This window comes from Spea bombifrons, chromosome 5 (genome assembly GCF_027358695.1).
Source record: "Spea bombifrons isolate aSpeBom1 chromosome 5, aSpeBom1.2.pri, whole genome shotgun sequence".
NCBI lineage: Eukaryota > Metazoa > Chordata > Amphibia > Anura > Pelobatidae > Spea > Spea bombifrons.
Window position 1 is genome coordinate 42,222,674 of NC_071091.1, and position 21,796 is coordinate 42,244,469.

Genomic DNA, 21,796 nt, shown 5'->3' on the forward strand with positions numbered 1-21,796 from the left:
AATCCTTCAATCTCATCGTAGCAATTTGGGGTTCATCAGAAGTGGACGTGATGGCCTTTCAAAAGTCTGGAACTTTTTCTCCCTCCATTTGAGCCTCTTCAATCTGTTTCTCATCACCTTCTGTCATTGAAAACAGCATTCTTAATTGCCATTACCTCTGCTACAAGCATCAGTGAGCTACATATATTTAGTAAAACCTTTTCTTCAGATTTTTCCAGATAAAGTGGTCCTTTCTCTGCCCTCGGAATTCGCACCTAAAGTCTACTCTTCGTTCTGTCGGACGCAGGAAATAAATCTGTCAATTGTTTTCCCTGTCTCCTGAAAATGCATCGGAAGAGTGCCTTCGTGCTCTAGATTATTATCTTTTATTTATATAGCACCAACAATTTATGCACCACTTCATACAATATATATATATTCAAGGGGTATGACATGACTAGAATTGACAGACTAAGACAAACTGATACATTAGGTGGAGAGAGCCCTGCTTGCAAGCTTACAATCTTGAAGTAATGGGGTGATGACAAATATAGGGAACAGAGAGAGGGTGAGCGTGTGGGTTTGTATGAGTAACAGGGACGTTCCTAGTGGCTACAATGATATTCTTCTCAGAAGAAGTGGGTTTTGAGATGTTTCTTGACTTGGGAGGGAGGGTGAAGGCTGAAGGATTGGTGGAAGTAGGTTTCAGAGATATGCGGCAGCACGAGTGAAATCTTATAGACGGGAAAAGGATAAGGAGGAGAGCCTTAGCCCATGGAGTAGTGGAGTGTATGTTTATGAGTGCAGAAATGAATGAAGGAGCAGTGTTATGGAGGGCCTTATATGTTAGTACCAGGATTTTAAATTTAATTCTAAAGGTAATAAGGAGCCAGTGGAGGAATTCAGAGTGGGGAAGCAGAAGAGGAGTGACGTGCAAGAAAGATAAACCTAGCAGCAGCCTTTGGAACAGACTGATAAGGAGAGATTCAAGACAGTGGGATGCCTACCAGAAGAGTGTTGCAGTAGTTAAGACAGGAAATAAGTGAATGAAGAGTTTTGTGGATTCTTGGGTGAGGAATGGGCGTATGCGAGAGATGTTTTTTAGGTGCAAGCGGCAGGATCTGGCGAGGGACTGAATGTGAGAAATGAAAGAGAGGTTTGAGTCAATGATGACACCAAGGCATCAGGCCTGGTTAGTAGGAGAGATTAATGGTGGTGTTAATGGTGATAGAGATTTCAGGTAGATGAGAGGAGATGGAAGACAATGAGTTCAGTTTTAGAAAGATTAAGTTTCAGATAGCGTTGTGTCATCCATGAAGAAATAGCAGACAAGCAGTTGGAAATATGTTACATGAGAGACAGAGAGAGAGATCAGGAGAAGACGGGTAGATTTGGATATCATCTGCATTTAGATGATACTAGAGGCCAAATGAGCTGATTAGTTTTCCAAGTAATGAAGTATAAAGAAAGAACAGCAGAGGGCTAAGGACTAAACCTTGGGGGACAGTAACCAAAAGTTGAAGGGGTGATAATGTTTTGCCAGAGAAGCTGACAGAGAAGGAACGGTTAGACAGATATGAGGAGATCAAAGAGAGGGCTGTATCTTGAATGCCTGTCAAAGCAAGTGAGTCATGAAGCTTGTGGGGACAAATGTTAACCCCTGCAATGCCACGAATGGCATTGCAGGGGTTAACATTTGTCTGGGACGCAATTGCTGGTCTATAGACCAGCTATTGCAGGGGGGAGTCTCTCTGATGACTGCTGTAGGCTTCCATGCCTACAGGAGTCATCAAAGGGCTTGTGGGGGGGCTCGTTTTTGCTGTTGCTGGCCTGCCTGGCAGACCACCAGCAGCAGAGCCCCGTACAAAACGGGAATTAACCCCTAAAATGCCGCGACATTGAAGGGGTTAACGCTGCCCTGTCGCTCTCATGGAGCGATCAGGCAGCAGGGGGATTTTGTGTCAGGTCCCCACACTTGTGTGGGGACCCAATCAACACTGAACCCCCTTTCCTGAAGCTGCCTGTGGCAGCTGAAAACGCTATTGCAGGTTTTCCTGCAATCGCGGTTTAAGCCTACAGAATCACTCCGTGGGAGTGATCTCAGGCTCGGGGCGGGCTCTGAGTGGCTGTGCTGTCTGCCCAGACTCCTGGGCAGACAGCAGCAGCGCCCCCGCGTGGTGACGCGGGGGCATTTTTTTGTGGATGTAAGAGGCTGACAAACTCCTAGGCGCCAGGACAAAATTCTAAGTCTCCATGGCGACCTGGCGTCTGGGATTTCTCGAGCCCTGTAGTAAGGCATTTGTACACAATCTGTTCAAGCAACTTAGAGGTAAAAGGAAGCAGAGAGATAGGGCGACAGTCAGACAAGTGGGATCTAAGGAAGGATATTTTAGAATGGGTGTGATTAGCGCATGCTTGAAGGTTGTTGGTACTGTTCTAGATCTGAAGAGATGCATCTCTGTCTATTTGGAAAGGAACTCAAAACTCCTCTCCTGGATTTGGGTGAACCAAGCTAAGAGCTTCCGGTGGACGTTTCTTAGCATTGGCTAACAAAATATCCAGAACACCAGAGTACAGTGATTTACCGCTTTGAATGGGTATAGACATTCTGAGAATGCATTTGCAAAGTTATCATTGAAATTGTGAGTAATGCATGCATTGTATCATAAGGGTGACAAAGAAATGATGTGTAAAAAAAAAAACAAAAAAAAAAAACGGAGTGACCACCATTGTTTACTTTAATATCAGACCCCTCCCATGGTGCACAACTATGTTTTTTTCCCCATTTGCAGTGGTTATATATAGCTTTTATAGGTGAAACTGAAGATATTTCCTTTTTTCTTAATTTTCCCACATTTTTAGATATTAGTGTTAGTGGACAATCAGAGTTGAATTAAGTCCTGAAGGGGTTAATAGCTCTGTTATTTACAATTTTCTAATCGCTATAAAACAACTATCCTGGGGTGACAGTAAACTGCAAATGTGAGTAAAACTTAATTGACATATTTAAACTATGGATAGAATGAATATATCTTCATTGTATTAAAACTTTTCTCTTTTGCGGTCCTTTTATGATTAAAAAAAAAAAACCCTGCTCATTCACCATAAGGATATTACTGCTACTTACTGAGTGAACATAACCTACAAGTAAGTCTCTTGATAGTAGCTGATAAAATAAAAAATCCCAACTAAATTATAATGAATCACACAACATGAAAAAAATATTAATGTTATTAATCTCATTTATAACATGTTTTAATGTTAAATTTAATCTGAATATTATAATAAATTAAATAAAACACAACTTAATCACATACAAATTTTCATCCGGTTCATAACACCAATTAAAACTAAAGTAAACGCAAACACAATGAATTATCATAACATCTGGCATTTCCTTGGATCTTAACTTTTTCCTTTCTTCTTTTTGTTCTATCTATCCACACAGATAAGGTTACTCCGCATATCTACCCCTCTGATTAAGCTGAATTGCGAAGCAGGCTTGGGTATCTGGTGTGAATTGGCTTGTGTATTTTTTGTTTAACTTGTTTTTATGTCTATTATACAACTTTTATTATAATTATTGTAAATAAAATTAAAGTGCTTGTAACCTGAATCTTTTAATGCTGTGAACACCATCACCATCACACCAATTGCTACAAAGGTTAACTGTCACAGATTCACACTACAACTGATGCTAGCAAAGTGGTGTTTTATTGTTATTAGTCAACCACATTTGGTTTTCTGCAGTTGTTAGCTGAGATGTTCAGCTTTGTAGATTTTAATCTTACATGTGCGTTTTATACCCAAGAACAGTACTCAAGACTGAGTCTGGCATACAAGATGTTCATGTTCAAAGAAACTAAGGAAACCACCCATGGCAAGTGACTACATACTTCTAATTTAAAGGGGAAACCTTACTTTTTTTTATAGTTGTGTTCTCAGTATTTGGTTACTCCTGTGAGCACAGACTGCTGTGATTTTCTTGAGTGTAGTGATATCCTCTGCTGATGTCATGAAGCCACATATTGCCTTAAACAAGGCAGCGTTTTGATGCCTTTTCGGAAATATGAGTGTTCGTGTAAAGAGTCTAATACCGTTTTATGGTGTGCAACATCTAAACTTTTTTTTGTTAAAAAATAGGCAGCGTAGAGAGAGTTCCCCTTTGACTAGTACACCCCTGTAGATTAAACAAGGCCTATGTGGTTATCCACTCAGCAAGTCAGCAAATGGCAAACCAGAACACAAAACGTGTGAAAGGCTTTATACAATTGCAACAAAGAATAGCTCACTATATTGAGAATATTAACGTGCCACGTGACCATGTTTAAACAAAAATATGACGTTTTTTTGGCAGGAAAATGAATCTTGGTCCAGTTAAGGTAATTAAAAGTAGGCACTGATATTTCCCTAGCATAGTCAAAACACTTTACACCTTTATATGCTCATAGTTCAGATAACCTGCTCACCGTTTTTAAGCAACATGGAATGGAAGCAGGCCCGGACTGGCCATCGGGTAGATGGGGAGAGGGGGTAGTGTGAATGCGTACGAGAATGAATTCATGTGTGGATGAATTGTGTGAATGCATACGAGAATTAATGAATAAATGTGTGGATGAATTGTGAATTGTACATGAAGAGTGGGCTGTTTGTCGACAAAGATGTCTTACACTGGGCTGTTAGGGGACAAAGTTGGCTCAGGCTGGGCTGTAATGTGTGTGTGTGTAATCTGGGTGCTGATCAGAGCTGGCTGTGATCTATGCTATAATTTAGGGGTTTATCTATACTAGGGCTGAAACAACTAATCGATAAAATCGATAATGAAAATCGTTGTCAACGAATTTCATCATCGATTAATCGGATCGATTTTTATCGATTATAAAAAGAGGTTTTTTTCAGAGCAAATGCTCTGAAAACCTCCTCTCCTTATATAATCCGACCTCAAACAGGGATCGGATTATAACACCGGAATCCAGATCCCCCGCAACGCTGCAGGAGACCTGGATTCCCCTCACTGTCGGCCGGTCTCTCACTTCCGTCTCTCTCCCCCTCCCATCTGCCTCCTCCCCCCTCCCATACACCGCTCTGCCTCTCTACCCGGCACCGTTACTGCTAGGCACTTTCCCTGCAGCTTCATAGAAGCCTCAGTGTAAGTGAAGGTGAGTAACGGAGTCTGTCTGTGCGATGCAAACCCCCACCGGCTGACAGAGAATCATCCTCTCTGATAGCCGGTGAGGGTCTGCATCGCACAGACAGACTCCGTTACGGCCCTTCACTTACACTGTGGCTTCTATGAAGCTGCAATGAAAGTGCCTTCAGTAAAGGAGCCGGGTAGAGAAGCAGAGCGGTGTATGGGAGGGGGAGGAGTCAAGAGGGGTGTATGGGAGCCACCCTCCAATATACCACTCTGGCTCCTCCCCCTCTCATACGCCACTCTGCCTCTCTACCCGGCTCCCTGGTGTCTTGTCAGAAACGGAGGTTCACAGGAGGCAGAGTGGAGTATGGGAGGGGGAGGAGCCAACGTGATGTATGGGAGGGGAGGAGCCAATGTGATGTATGGGAGGAGGCAGAGTGGAGTATGGGAGGGGGAGGAGCCAGAGTGGTGTATGGGAGGGGATGAGGCAGAGTGGTATATGGGAGGGGGAGGAGGCAAAGTGATGTATGGGAGGGGAGGAGCCAAAGTGATGTATGGGCGGGGGAGGAGGCAGAGTGGTGTATGGGAGGGGGGAGGAGGCAGAGTGGAGTATGAGAGGGGGGAGGAGCCAGAGTGGTGTTTGGGAGGGGGAGGAGCCAGAGTGGTGTATGGGAGGGGAGGAGCCAGAGTGGTGGATGGGAGGGGGAGGAGCCAGAGTGGTGGATGGGAGGGGGAGGAGCCAGAGTGGTGTATGGGTGAGTTATAGTGGTGTATGGGGGGTATTATGAATTTTTAGGGCATATAGGGGGTATATGGCATATGGATATTAGGCATATCAGGGGGGCATAAACATATCTGGGGGTAAAAGGTATATCAGGGGGCTCAGTGGCATATAGGGGGTATAAGACATCGATATTAGGCATATCAGGGGGGCATAAAACAAATCTGGGGGTAAAAGGTATATCAGGGGGCTCAGTTGCATATCACTGGCATATAAGGAGTATAAGGCATATCAGGGGCACAGTGGCATATCAGGGGGCACAGTGGAATCTGGCATATAAGAGGTATAAGGCATATATGGGGGCAGAGTGGCAAGCTGGGGGTCAGATGTGCATAACTGGGGGCAGTTTGGTAAATAAAAAAATTTAAACAAGGCTTTTTTCTCAGTTTTTATTAAATATGAAAAATAGTTAACATATGAATTAATATTTACTAATAATTTTGTATTAAAACCTAGTTTGAGAAGCACCGTGTTTGGGTTCTTGTAGCTTTTATTATTATGTCAGTAAAATAAGAAGGTGAATAGAGAGAGGCCAATGCAATAAAGAGATGAAAGTGTAAATTGTACGTTTTTTATTGCAATTTTTCTTCAATTTAAAATAATGTATTTTTTTTATCCGATTAATTGACAAAATAATCGGCCAACTAATCGATTATTAAAATAATCGTTAGTTGCAGCCCTAATCTATACCTTTTAATGCTAAGTTTATATGTGAATTCTAATTGATTTACAGCTGCAAAGCTGGGTGTGTGTTATTCTGTTGATCTGTATCTGGTATGTTCTGTTTCCATACATTATTATTGTATACCTACAAATAGAGGGTTTGTATGTCTGATTCTGTTTATTTGATCTATACCTTCAACGCTGAGTTAACATGTGATTTTCAGTTGATCTATACCTGCAAAGCTTGGTTTTTGTGTTGATTCTGTTGATCTATACCTGCTATGCTATGTTTTCATACATCATTTATGCATACCTGCAAATATAGGGTTTGTATGTGATCTGTACATGAAAGTGTTGTTTATATGTGTTTGATCTATAGTTCACGGGGAGGAAGGAAAGGAGAGGTATGGCTTAGTGAATGAGGGACAAAGGGACTGGGAATGATTTCAGGGGAGAGGACCTCTCACCCTGACCATGACTTTGAGAACGGGGAAGACTGCACAGACTCTCACACTCTTCCCCTAATCTTCAGTCGGTGTGGTAGAGCCTGTCCTGATGTGTGTGTCTGGGTGGCAGAGCCTGTCCTGGTGTGTGTGCTTGGGTGTCTGGGTAGCAGAGCCTGTCCTGGTGTGTGTGTTTGGGTGTCAGGGTGGCAGTCTGTCCTTGTGTGTGTGTCTGGGTGGCAGAGCCTGTCCTGCTATATATTTAGTCATCTGTTTTCTGACCCTTTACGTTCTGTAGGAATAAATTGAACTATTTAATTTTTCCTTGTCCGGAGATAAAACACCCTCCTGAATTTGTAGTCACTTCAGAGGACAAAACATTCTAGGCTCTGCTGTGCTGTGAGTCTGTGACTGACAGACTCGCTCGTCATGAGGGTGATCTGACCAGCCAAGGCTCAAGGAGTGCCACACTGCCACTAGTTTTTTCTCTAAGTACCAACTAAATGGTCAAAGATTAGTTACGAATCTTTCGTTAAAGATATAGTGCTTTATAAATTGCATGACATTATGATTCATTATATATTTATGTAATGCTAATTGATTACAGTGACAAAAGCATGCTGAAATATAACTAATAGAACACAAGAAATGGTAAATTAAATTTGTCAAAATTTGGTTTAACAAATACATTAAAAAAATAAATAAAAATGGGCTGCTCAGTCTTAAATGCCCGGGCCTATTTTTTGTCCCAGTCCGGGCCTGAATGGAAGTGGTGTAGGGTAGGCCTAACGTGTCTGGATTAAAAGTATGCAAATCTAACTAGTTTTTTTTTAATATAAAGATATGCAGCCTCACTGCACTGGCATATAGGGGGCTGAGTGGCATATAGGGGGTTAAAATGCATATATATATAACTGCTAACAGCAATCACACTCCTATCAAGCAAAGGCAGCCAGTACATGCTGGAACCTGGGGATGATAGGAATGTGATTACAGCCTGCCTATGCCATGCTACCACCACCACCACCCCCCTTACACATCCATGCTATCACACATACACTCATTCACAAACATTTAAATACTCAATTCCATTAATCACACATACTTGCTCATAAACCCTCCCCCATCCCTTACCTGAACCTATCCCTTGGGGATATCTCTCACTCGCAGACTTCTGCAGAGGCCCAACTGCTTCCCTTTGCAACTTCTCTGGCCCCGCCCCCAGAGGAAGAAGGAACATATGATGACTCTGCTGGCTTCCTGTTCTCCTGCTGCTAGTACAAGAGACGCTGCTCACGACCAAATTACTGGTAAGCAGCCTGGCCCCGGCGGACATTTTTTTGAGGTCTGATTAGAAGACGACCTCGATTATAAGACGAGGGGCATTCGCTCTAAAAAAGAAAAACAAAAAACCTTGGCTTATAATCGAGCAAATACAGTAATATGCCAGTTTTTAGGGTCGACCTGTCGAATGGCACCTGACAGGCCTGTCCCCTGTCTTAATTTCCCCTCTGTTCTCTCCATTGAGCCCTTGGCAGATTACCTATTATATATGGTTTCCAATCCCACAGACTCCCTTTTCAATATTACCACAGAGCCTCGGACATTTCATGAGATATCCAGTTATAAAATAAATCTCCAAAAGTAGTTTAATTTTAGAAATTAACATATCAGAGGCCATGAGAAGTGACATTATCCAGAAATTCTCTTTAGATGGTGTGATTCTTATTTAACATATTTGGGGTTGAAAATTCCTTTGTATCTTTTACGCAGCTGGCTACTTTGAACTATCACTCTTTACTCTCTGCTGTCACTGTGGATTTAAGGAAATGGTCGTTTCTTCGTTTGTCCTGATTTTGACGAATAGGGGTCCTGAAGATGAATATGCTTCCTCGGTTTCTATGCATTATACAAACACTACCAATATTTCTAATGAAAAAAACAAAGTGATGTGTTGGTATAAAAGAAAGCAATAATAAACACAAATGTGCTGGTGCTGTGTGTTATAAATCCAGACCTCACCGCTGATTTAGTGACAAAGAAAATAAAGAGAAACAATAAATAATCGCGCACTCTGGTTGCTAAGCCACGTGTGTGAGTGATTAATAAAAAAATACACAACAAATCTTTGATGTGCTGGAAGAGACTCAAATGGATCCAAATATATGAAAAAAGAAACAAAACGTAAACATTATATAATGTAGTAAGTAGATAAATGTGGAGGATATAAATACAAATACAGCCCCTTATATCATATAGGGCATAGAATAGCCCTTTAAGAAGGATCTGTGCTCTTCTCGGATATGGACTCCCTCAAGGCAGTATACGTAGAAGACAGAAAGCCCGAAGGTAAGTAGAAAAATATTTGATAACGAGTAAAGTACCCCCCCCCACATTGGAGATTCCACGTTATTTTCACTACAACCGTATAACTAATCCAAATAGCAGGGCCCCGCTAAAGGCAGATATCAGTCCCCACTGGCCCAGTTTTTCTCACCACATTGCGACCCACAACTTTTCTAGACAACTTACACCATTTGAGAAGCTCAGGGAACTAAAACTTCCCATTTACTTTCCAAACTTTACGGGATTATTCAACAACTAAACCGTATTTCATGGGGCTATGGGAAGGGGACTTAGGTACAAGGTTAACCCATAACTGCGACATTTATAGTAAAGGACAAGAGGCTAGCTACAAATTGCTCACATGGTGGTACAGGGTCCCAAAAGACCTTTATCATTTTATCTCACAAGTGCCGCCTGAGTTTTCGGAGATGTGAAGGGGCGGTAGGCTCTTATACACATATATGGTGGGAATGTGCCCTCATACGTTCATTTCGGGCTGTTCTTGATGTTGTATATACTTCTCCTCTCTCAAACCAATACCACCAATTGATATGCGTGGAGAATAATCTGCTCTGCGTTGTGTATTAATGATAAATGTAATACCCCTTGTTACCTCCTCCAAGAACTAACATATAACCGTATCCCCTTTTCCAGATAATATATATGTCTAGTTCTACTAAGGTTTTCTACCTGATATTACAATAAAACAGCCAACCCAAGATTCTTACCAGAGAGAGAGCTTTAATTAGAATCTACCCAGATTAATGTTACAGCAAAGACAAAACCAGAGTTACAGTGATATACAGATGACAATCATTCATACCGATCACAAACATCCCATCTATCTAATATCTGCTGCTAAGTGTGTATGCTGTGTGGGTGATGTGCCAAAGGTGAGACTCTCCAATCCAGTCTCCTTTTGTGTGTGTTTCTACAATGTCTTTTTAAAGCTAGGTTTCCATTTGGGTTTTTTATGCTAAAAACGCCTATAAAAACGCCAATAGCGCCACCTGGCGTTTTTTTGTGAAAAACGGCTGCAGCCAGATGTTAGCTGTAATTCAATGGGAAATCGCAAAATGCCATTTCCACTTGGCGTTTTTCTGTTTGGCGTTTTTTCAGTCCTCTTTGGCGTTTTTCTGCTTTTTTGGGCTCTGTGGCAGTTTTTCAAAACTGCAGCATGTTGACACTCTGGCGTTTTTTGCAAGAAATCTTGGCTTTTTTTCTCCAATAGAAGTCTATGTGAGAGTGAAAAAACGCCATGAAAAAGCCATGTGGGTTTATTGCCTTGGCGTTTTTTATGGCGTTTTTTCCACAGTTACAATGCAGAGGATGGACCCAGTATCTGTGTGTCCTACGAGAAATAGGCTGAAAACAAACAGTTTCACACAAAACAAAGTCCTGGACTGGTTCATATTGAATTTTACACCATTTGGAACAAACATGCCATTACAAACAAACATACGCGACCGGATCCTGCGTGCCAAAAGCAACAGCAAACAATTTGCACCATCATTTGGGGCCAATCTTCCCAGAGGAGCAGACATTCGAAATAAAGCATTCCTTACAAACCACAGAAAAGAGACAAAAGGGTCTACCAAGTAAATGACATCAGGAGAGGGCAGATACTTGCCATTTATCCTAATCCCTTTTAGCTGGGTGAAACTTCTAACTTGTAAAGGCTGGAAAAACTGCCTAAGGTCAAAAAAAGCAATTTCCACAGAAAGGCTAAAACGCCAGAAAAAACTGCAGAAAAAACGCCAAAACGCAGGTAAATGCAGTGGCAGTTTTCTTGGCAGTTTTCCTGGCGTTTTTCATCAAGAAAAAAACGCCGGACAAAAACCCAAGTGGAAACCTAGCCTAAGGGATTTCTCTCTTGATGTGTAAATGAGGTCCCTGTCCTGTGTTCCCAAGACCCCACCGTGTGATGTTATTGACTTGCTATATTTCCCATGCCTATCTCTAGGTGATGCATTTCCTTCCTTCTCTACATAGTATGTAGGTGTGATATCTTCTTACAGCTGTCTTTCCTGTTACTTCCCCCCCTAAGTGGCTTGCAGCTATCATACATACATACATATATACACACATAAACTTAATCAAGCACATATTAATTACAGATATACATACTTTGTATTTACCCCAACACTTGAAAGGGTCCTTCAGGAGGTGGTTGACTCCGGATTCCAGCTTACACTGGAGTTAATCGTCCTCCATTTCACGCATTCCCCAGTGGACACCTACAAGCGCTCGCTTATGGTTCACCTTTTAAACGCTGCAAGGGCAATGATCCCGAAATATTGGATGGTTCCGTCTACCCCTGCTCCCCTAGCCTAGATTAAAAGAGTAATAATTATATGCAATATGAAAGATCTTGTTACAATGGCTCAAGGACATACATATAAAAATGGTTTCAAGTAGCTTCTTTGGCCTACATTTCTGACTTCACCAACGTTCCAATCTATATTGAGCCACCAGACCCACCATCCACATTCTAACCTAATCACATCTTCACTAATTTTGACCAATGCCCCCAGTGAATTGGTAACTCTGTGAGATAATTTGAGCATAAAGTTGCAGCAAATACCATTTATGTGTTGCAACATAAGTCTTGTGTAATTGTTTGATTGATGGGCATCTCACAGAATCCTCGCTAACCTTTACTATTATATGTTAAATGGTTTTATTTTTTCAAAACAATATGATTCTGTGCAGAACATTGTATGATTGTAAGGTACTACTTGGCATTCTTATGTGATTATGTACTTTCATTGTTGTATCATCCTAAGGTCCTGCTTGCGTTGTCTTGGACCATAATGTATTATAATGTACCTATATCACAACTACATATTTCTGTACTTTAAATTGACAGAGGTTGTATTTATTCACACACACACACACACACACACACACATATATATATATATATATATATATATATATATATATATATATATATATATATATATATATATATATATATATATATATATATATATATATATATAATAGGTGAATTAATTAAAAATATTATACCAGGTTTTAGGCCCATGCTACAGTATTATAATAAAATATGTTGTTAATATCGAAAAATTGATGTAGAAACATAACTCTTAAGAGCTATTTATTTTTTTATTTCTGTAAATGAATTAATGTCATCTTATCTTGATAGATTTCTTTATCAGGCTCCAGCCGCATTGTTACACATGACCTTCCTGTGAAAATTATTCCCAGGAGACTGTGGAATGACTATAGAGAGCCCAGAGTACCCAACTTTGATGTGAGTAATTTATATTTTTGTGAAGGCACTGTATACTAAAAATATACTTTTTACAAATATTTTTTTAATCAGAAATAAGTAATTCCTGACCATTGCCTGCCCAAAAAGGAAGGATACAGAGTCTATGCCTGATGAAAATACGTGGGTGCCACCTAATTTTGCGCAACTGGTCATACCCCATATATAACAGATAGTGAGCCACATCAACTTTTGCATTTGTTAGTTACTGTCATGCCGCGGCATGAGTAACTTGGGCTTGCCACTGAATGGTTAAGAGATTTGACCATGAACATTTGTTCACACTATTCCCTTTGGAGCCAGAACCCAATATAAAATTTGATTACCCCATACTGGGTATTGTCACCTTTGACAGGAAGGGATTCCTGTGGAAGAGTGAAGGGCCAGGCATTGTGGCTACATCTCCCTGGGGTGTGGAGACAGGGTATCAAGGGACACAGGGTAAAATTATTGAACGCATAATTACCAAAATATGATGGGTGCAAAACTTTTGGGCCCCATCATACATCGCATCCTTATGCCTGCAATGTGTTTGTTTCAGGGAAACCAAACACGCCATGCAGGCATGACCGTAACAAGTGTTACGCGAACGTGTCCTTTTGCCAACTGATACAGGTGTGGGGTTTGGTATGAAAATGATCTCTAGGACCAGATTATGATGATCCTGGTGTTATAATTATGCCAAGCTTAGCGGGTGTTGTATCACATATTTTGTGATCCTAGACCAAAGTTGAGCAGATATAGCCTTTAGATATACATACAGCATATATATGACATATACAATATGGCACCAAAAAAAAAGACAGGATAAGATGCCGGCTAGGGGACAAGGAGGAGAGGAAGGGGGGAATCCTGCAGCTTTTTTACTTAATGGCACAGGGCCCAGTTGGAGGGAATGGTCCACTTTTTTTTCCCCCACTTATCCCAAATGCCAAATAGTTTTGGGGGAGTTCAGGAATGACCATTCTAATTTGCAAAATAATCAGATTTTGGACTTGAATCCAAGGTAGAGTGGTCCGCTTTTTCCAACTACGGGCCAATACTACCTTGAGAGCCACAAAACAATGAGTAACTAAACAAAGTTCGGCCTTCCTTAGGGGATATGCAATAGGACCACCTCCGGTGTCCTATTTAGCTTGGCACCGGAAAGGTTTTAAATAAATTCAAAGGTCTTTGCAATCGATTCATTTCAATTAGGGCTGCGACAACTAATCGATAAAATCGATGATAATCGATAATGAAATTCGTTGGCAACGAATTTCATTATGGATTAGTTGAATTGATTTTTATCGATTATAAAATGAGAGTTTTTTCAGAGCAAATGCTCTGAAAAGTACCCCTCGTGTTATAATCCGTGTTAGTCTGACTCACAGGAGTCACAGCAGCAGTTGCTACTTACAGTTCCTCCCTGCAGTCACTGCCGATTGGCCCGCCCACTTCCTTTTTCCAGTCCCTCCCTGCAATCGCTGCTGGAGAAAGAAAGGGGCGGGGCCAATCAGCAGTGACTGCAGGGAGGGGCAGGGAGGAAGAAAGGAGTGGAGCCAAATGGCCGATTGGCTCCGCCCATTTCCTTAGCATCGCCACGGCTGTGACACTCATCTAACTGTGAGTATAAAATTAATATTTGGGCTGCTGAAAGTTAGAGGAGGTGGGGGTTAATTTAGGGGCAGTTATAGTTAATGGGGTGTCTAGGGTTAACTTAGGGGCAGGTATAGTTAATGGGGTGTTTAGGGTTAACTTAGGGGCAGTTATAGTTAATGGGGTGTTTAGGGTTAACTTGGGCAGTTATAGTTAATGGGGTGTTTAGGGTTAACTTAGGGGCAGTTATAGTTAATGGGGTGTTTAGGGTTAACTTAGGGGCAGTTATTGTTAATGGGGTGTTTAGGCTTAACTTAGGGGCAGTTATTGTTAATAGGGTGTTTAGGGTTAACTTAGGGGCAGTTATAGTTAATGGGGTGTTTAGGGTTAACTTAGGGGCAGTTATAGTTAATGGGGTGTTTAGGGTTAATTTAGGGGCAGTTATAGTTAATGGGGTGTTTAGGGTTAATTTAGGGGCAGCTGTGGTTGATGGGGTGTTTAGGGTTAATTTAGGGGCAGCTGTGGTTGATGGGGTGTTTAGGGTTAATTTAGGGGCAGTTATAGTTAATGGGTTAATTTAGGGGAAGTTGTGGTTGATGGGGTGTTTAGGGTTAATTTAGGGACAGTTGTGGTTGATGGGGTGTTTAGGGTTAATTTAGGGGCAGTTATAGTTAATGGGTTAATTTAGGGGCAGTTGTGGTTGATGGGGTCTTCAGGGTTAATTTAGGGGCAGTTGTGGTTAATGGGGTCTTCTCTTCAGGATTAATTTAATGCTGAGGACTGAGGGTTGATTTAATTAATTTAATAAGGTTAACTTAAGGTGCAGTTAGAGGTAAAGGGGGGCAAACTGAGGGGAATCTAAATCCTGGGGGCAGTGAAGATTAATCCTGTATTTATTTATAAAAGTATTGTGTCTGTTAATGAGTCTGCAAATCCTATGAGTGCACTATGGCATATCAGGGGGGTATACGGCATACCTGAGGAGGACGGAGTGACATATCTGGGGGTATAAAGCATATAGGGTATATAAGGCATATGTGGGGAAGGCAGTGTGGCATGTCGGGGAGGGCAGTGTGGCCAGCCTGGGCTCAAATATGCATAACTGGGGGGCAGGTTGGGGAAATAAAAACAAGCAAATTTTTTTATTCTGCCGTTTTATTTTTTCGATTAATCGGATAAAAAAAAAATTTTTTTTATTTTAAATTATTTAATAAAGTAACATAGGATATGTTACTTTATTAAATAATTTAAAATAAAAAAATTTTTTTTTTTATCCGATTAATCGAAAAAATAATTGGCCAACTAATCGATTGTGAAAATAATCGTTAGTTGCAGCCCTAATTTCAATGCATCCCCACCAGATGTGTAAGTAGGTACCTTGTTTTTTACCACACCTCCAACAAAGGGGTGAGATGGACGGAAGCATGTCAGCCTGCCTGGATGGAACCAGATACCACCTATTGATTACTTTAAAATGATTAAGGCAGTGGACGTGTTTTAAAGTTTTGAACCAGGCCCTACGCCATTACTCAGTCTCTATTCATCCTCCCAGATCCTTTTCCCAAGCTTTCAGTTGATGATAGGAGATATTGATGTAAGAGATATTGAATGAACCGGATTATAAAACGAAGTATTTTTCAGAGCATTTGTTCTTGGATGCTCAGTATATTGATAAAGATTTAATTGCCAAAGCCTCCCAAAGGGCGCAAGATATCAGAATCAGCTGCACATCATTCACACATAAGTGCTCTTGTGCACAAAGTAGCGCGGGACGGCCTCCACAATGAATCGCTTGATATTCAGCAGCAGTATGTGAGCGTGTATTATTATTATTTATTGTTTTATATAGCGCCATCAAATTCCGTAGCGCTGTACAATGGGTATACAAGACATAACAAGTAGAATGTAACATAACATTACATTAATTGACTTAGACACAACAGGTGAGGAGGGCCCTGCTTAACCAATAATTCGAATTTGCAGAGGGAGGCCTTGTACCCAACTAACCTAGGCAAATCAATGATCGACAACAGAGTCCAGCATGTGCAGACCAAAAAGTCAAAAAAGGAAAAAAAAAAGAATTATGTTACATTGTTATTGGTTTAGTCAGTTAGAGAGACAGAAGTATAGAGAGATATTTATCAAACAAAATCTTAGAGATAAAAAAAACGGGTATTTATTGCTTTTTCTCAGGCAGCGACTGGTTGTGGTTGGTGGCGGTTGCTTGGTGCTCTGCGGGTAAAAGTGACCAAACGCACTGGTTTAACCCTTGTTACACCCATACTCTCATGGCTCGATCGATAGCCCTGTGCGTGACACTTACTGATCAATTATTTGAGTCTATTGCTGCGCAAATAAATCCTTATGCCGAGCAGTACATTGTAGCTAACCCCACCTCATATCACACAAGGCAGCAGACCTGGCACCCCACTGACATACTGGAGTTATTTTACTCTTGGTGGTGATTGAGATTATCAAAAAGCCGAGTATATGTTCCTGTTGGAGCAAACATCCTACATTAGGCACCCTGCCTTTTCCAGCCATATTTACCAGGCAGAGGTACACTTCCTCCACTTCAATGAAACTGCTTAGTTTCTGCCAAAAAATGATCCCTCACATGACAGGCTCTTTAAGCTAAAGTCCCTTCTAACTGATCTGTCACAAAACATCTCAAATATGTGCCCAACCAAAAGATTTGCATAGATGAATCACTTATGCGATTTAAAGACCGATTGCTTTTCAAGCAATACATAAAGTCAAAAAGACATGAAGTAGTGGACCTTGCAGAGCAATTTATAATAGTATACCTTGTGCAGCACAAATCAAATACCTAGTATGTATATATTTAACTCAAATGGCCTGTACATTTTGCACGAAAAAGCTGTATAGGGAAGACATGTAGCTTCCTAGAACACCAGATAAAAGCATTTATGCATACCCAATAGGAGCAGCCCCATACTCCTGCAAACTTGCTGTCAGAAAATATAGTCCCACTGAGGTCTTTGCCTCAAGGAATTCCCCTGGCTGCCCATAAGCAAGCAGAATACACAGTAAAACAGACATAAGGAAGGAGTTTACCACTGACCATCCTGGTCTCCTCTACCAGGCTTTTTTGTCACAAATTTGTCACTTTTCCTTAAAGAAAAATCTGACACATTCTGGCTGGTTGAAAAGTTGTCCCAAATAGGACATGGGCACATGTCAAAGTTACAAGTTGAAAAATGTGCATGCCCCAAATGTGGACTTTTAGCCCCTAAGCAATGCAACAAACCTTCGCACGAATGCTATCATGGGACATTGGAAGTTGCTGAACACATATTTTGGTGCTCTTTTGCAGTGCCATATACCAGGTATATTCATATGGCTGTAAATTCATACCTGAAATACAAGGTGTGTGTGAAGAAAACACATCAACAAATTACTTAAATTCTGGCAAAGGCTGGTGGTAGAATCAGTGCACAGAAAGTGTTAAAATACCAGCATTTGAAATACCATTTAATGTTTTTTGGTTTTGGCAAAAACCACTTACTGATACAGACTAGAATTTGACAATTGTAGAACCACTTTACAAAAAAGTTGACTTACGTCAGCGGTTAGGAAATTAATGGAAACTGTTAAGAGAAATAATTGAAAAATATCTAGCTGTAAATGGTTTGCAACATCGGAAACATCACTGGGTTACTAAAATAATAGACCTGGAGGATTTAGCCCATCTAAAAGTAAGTAAGGCATTTGGCGCTGTCCCTTATAGAAGACTCATACATAAATTGCAGTGTTTGGGAATGGCTGTGTGACAGGATACAGTAGGTTTTAGTTAATAGTGTATATTCAAGGAAAGATCATTTTACTAGGTGGTGGAATCAGCATTCAGGACCCATGCTTTTTAGTATTCTTGTTAGTGATATTGCAAATTGTCTGCAACAAAGTACGGTAGATATTCATGGTAAAATAAGCCAAAAGACTAATGATGTAAGTAAATTAGAAGAATGCTGAAGTAGTAAAAAAGGCATTGCTATTAGAGTAGTTATTTGAGGACAACTAAGCATTGGAAAGAGCAAGTAAGTTGCTGGGTTGTATAGCTAAATGCATTAATGGTATACAGATCTCTAGTCAGATCTCACTTAACGTATTGTGTACAATGTAGACCCTATCTCCAGAAGGAGATGAACATCCAGGGCAGCATTCAGAGGGCGGTTTGTAAAAAAAAAAAAAAAAAAAAAAAAAAAAAAGCAGAATATTGTACCAAATTGTAAAATTCAGTTGATGCCTTGAAATATTGTTGACTGTTTTATAACTGTTTTAGCCAAAAAAAAGGTGTGTGTGTTTATATATATATATATATATATATATATATACATATATACAGCGATATAGGGCTGCAACTAACGATTATTTTCATAATCGATTAGTTGGAGCGATCAGGTAGCAGGGGAATGTTGTGGCAGGTCCCCACACTTGTGTGAAGACCCAATCAACAAACAACCCCCATCCCCGGTGATAACATTTTGAGCCCACAGAATCGGTCGGGGGGGGTTGCTCAGGGTGGCTGTGCTCGTCTGCCTGGGCACCCGGGCAGACAGCAGCACCTGTGCCCCCGCGATCACCACCTGGGTCTGAGTCATCTCTTCGCTCAACACTACAGCAAATCTTTAACAAACTACTTGCAGTAGCAGAAGATCAGCCTATACGTTTTGACAGAGCTCACAACAGGGCTTTTCGTCCAAGGGGCTCTTCATCTGTCCCGCCAAGAGATGTGGTGTGCTGTTTATACGAATACTCGGTGAAGGACGCTATCCTTAAAGCATGTCGCTCCTCCGATCACTTGGAGTTTGAAGGCGAGAAGATCTCCGTTTATCAGAATCTTTCCCCAATAACCCTTCAGAAGAGGAGGCTACTAAAACCCATCAAGTCTGCACTGCGGGAGGCGCATATCCCCTATCAATGGGGCTTCCCCTTTGCCCTACTTGCTCGGAGAGGTACAGAGACCTTCGTTTTGCGACAACCCAGTGAGATGAAGAATTTCCTGGATCAACTTGGCTTGCCTGCCGCCTCTATCCCGGAATGGGATCCGACACCTTCACCTCTTCAGCCTTTGACAGACCCAGTGCGCTCCTGGTCAATGCGCTCCACCCGGATGAAGAGGGCCCGCCATGCAGCTTCATCGGATGGCAAGGAAGGATGAACAACTTCAGTTTCCACAGAAATTTGTTCTCCGCTATGTCCCGTTGGACCGCTCCCTTCGACTTGAATTGTTGGACTACTCGTCCGCTGAATTTCCAGTTGCTTCCAGTGGGTTGATACAGTTGGATTCCGTAGGACTGTTGGTCGAACTTTTTGCACCCATACACGGTATTATTTTTGATTTATGCCCCCCCCGCCAGTTTTCACGTTTCTCTGCTGGGGAGGGTGGTGGGATACATAACATATAATTTATTTTACTTAATGCTATGTTTTATTGTTTCCTCTCTTTCACTCGATCCCCCAGTCAGTAACCGGGGGCTCCCTGTGGAGTTAACACATCTATATCCATCCCCAGGTTGTTGCCTGTATTTGGCTCTCCACGGGATTACTCTGCTAAGCGACGCTGCTATCGCTCTTACTTTTATTTAATCTGCCCCATAACACCTTTACTTTTTTACACGCATTTTCCTGCTGCGTTATTTGTTTTGATATACACATTTTCCTTTTATTTTCCTTTTTTATTTTTTGACGATGCAAAGAATACAGACTTCTAGACAGGAACTTTGTACATTCCTTCCTCTCTAGCTCACCCTCCACCAGAACTAAGGGAGTTGCCATTCTCCTCCATAAGGCTGTCCGTTTTCAATTATGTGAGGAATGGAGGGATACTGAGGGACGTTGCATATTTGTGAAGGGGTATATTGGCTCTCAAAAAATTACCTTTGCGAACATTTATGTTCCTAACAAGAAACACGGTTGTTATATTATATTATCTCCGTTTTCAACCGGTTGTCGGACTTCCAGCAGGGCATCGCTGTCCTGGGAGGGGATTTCAATATGGTATGACCCAATTTTAGACACGACTTCAGGGCGCTCTCGCATTCCGTAAGGTTATTAAACACTTTAACCCCTTAATGACAATTGCACGAACATCAGGTTAGTGACAATTGACGTGCCAGGACCGTCATGACTTTAAACGGGTGCAGAAAAGCAATCTACGTGCGCTTTCAGCACCCAAACCGTGCTGCTGTAATGCATCGACCTCGAGGCATTCAGTAACACCACGATCGGCACTAAGGGCCATGTTTGGCGGACACCCGTTTTAAAAGCGTTTAGGAGGCGATCAACGATCACCTCCTAAACTTAAATGGCTGAAATGCCTCGATCAGGAGGCATTCAGCGACACCAAACACTTACCCCAGGACGGGCTGTGACCGCTCCGGAGAGCAGCCCCCAGTGCAAGTGATCTTCGCCATCCGCAAGATGGCGGCCGCCCGGTGAAAAAAATAATAAAGATGAAAAAGTTCGCTAGGTGATCTCTAGAGAACTCTGGGACCACTTGCAGGTTGAATACAGGTACTGCATTCAACCACGCAAGTCAATGGAGCCCAGCTTTCTAATCACAGTGTGTTTAGTAAAAATAAATTAAAAAATAAAATTAATAATAATTGGGGAAAAAAATTGTTAAAAAACAGTAAAATGTAAAAATAATTTCCCACTGATGTCACTATCAGGGGAACCTTCAAGTTGAAAAAAATGTAAAAAGTAAAAAAGGCAAAAAAAAATAAAAAATATACCGTATTGGCTCGGATATAGGCCGCCCCCGTATATAGGCCGCACCCTAAAAGTTTGGTGCTTTTTTAAAGAAAAAGTTTTTTTTCTTTAAAAAAGCACCAAAAAAAAACATGCTGCCACTGTCCTCCCCCCCGAGATATGCTGCCACTGTCCTCCCTCCCCGAGATATGCTACCACTGTCCTCCTCCCCGAGATACGCTGCCACTGTCCTCCCTCCCCGAGATACGCTGCCGCTGTCCTCCCTCCCCGCGATACGCTGCCGCTGTCCTCCCTCCCCGCGATACGCTGCCGCTGTCCTCCCTCCCCGCGATACGCTGCCGCTGTCCTCCCTCCCCGCGATCCGCTGCGCTCCCTCCCCGCGATCCGCTGCCCTCCCTCCCCGCGATACGCTGCCCTCCCTCCCCGCGATACGCTGCCCTCCCTCCCCGCGATACGCTGCCGCTGTCCTCCCTCCCCGCGATACGCTGCCGCTGTCCTCCTCGACTTACCGGAGCAGACTCCCGGGTGTCTTCAGGGCCGGCGAGGGACATCTACGCAATACGCGTATGCAACTTCCGGTACCGTTACCGGAAGTTGCATTTGCGTATTGCGTAAATGTCTCCCGCCGGCCCCGCAAGACACCCGGGAGTCTGCTCCGGTAAGTCGGGGGTGGGCAGAGGTAAAACGCTTAGATAACCTCCCGTGCCGGCACCCCCCCCCGTGGGAAGTGCTGGCAGGGGAGGCTGTCTGAGCGTATCGGGGAGAAGGATGCAGGTCCCCTGCACCGCTGCGGGGGATCTGTATCTTAACCCCGCTGCCTGCCCGGCGCCCGGGACTGCATG

At 42.1% G+C, this 21,796-nt stretch overlaps 1 protein-coding gene across 3 annotated transcripts in view; it reads left to right on the forward strand.

Annotated features, from left to right (window-relative positions):
• HUS1 (HUS1 checkpoint clamp component) overlaps positions 1 to 21,796 on the forward strand; it is a 152,659-nt gene that overhangs the window by 39,955 nt on the left and 90,908 nt on the right. For 2 of the 3 annotated variants that reach the window (XM_053467780.1, XM_053467782.1), the window contains one exon: positions 12,516 to 12,623. The exons of the other annotated variant lie outside the window; for it this stretch is intronic. In XM_053467780.1, coding sequence (XP_053323755.1) covers positions 12,516 to 12,623 — 108 coding nt within the window. The remainder of the gene's footprint in view (positions 1 to 12,515; positions 12,624 to 21,796) is intronic. 3 annotated transcript variants of the gene reach the window in all.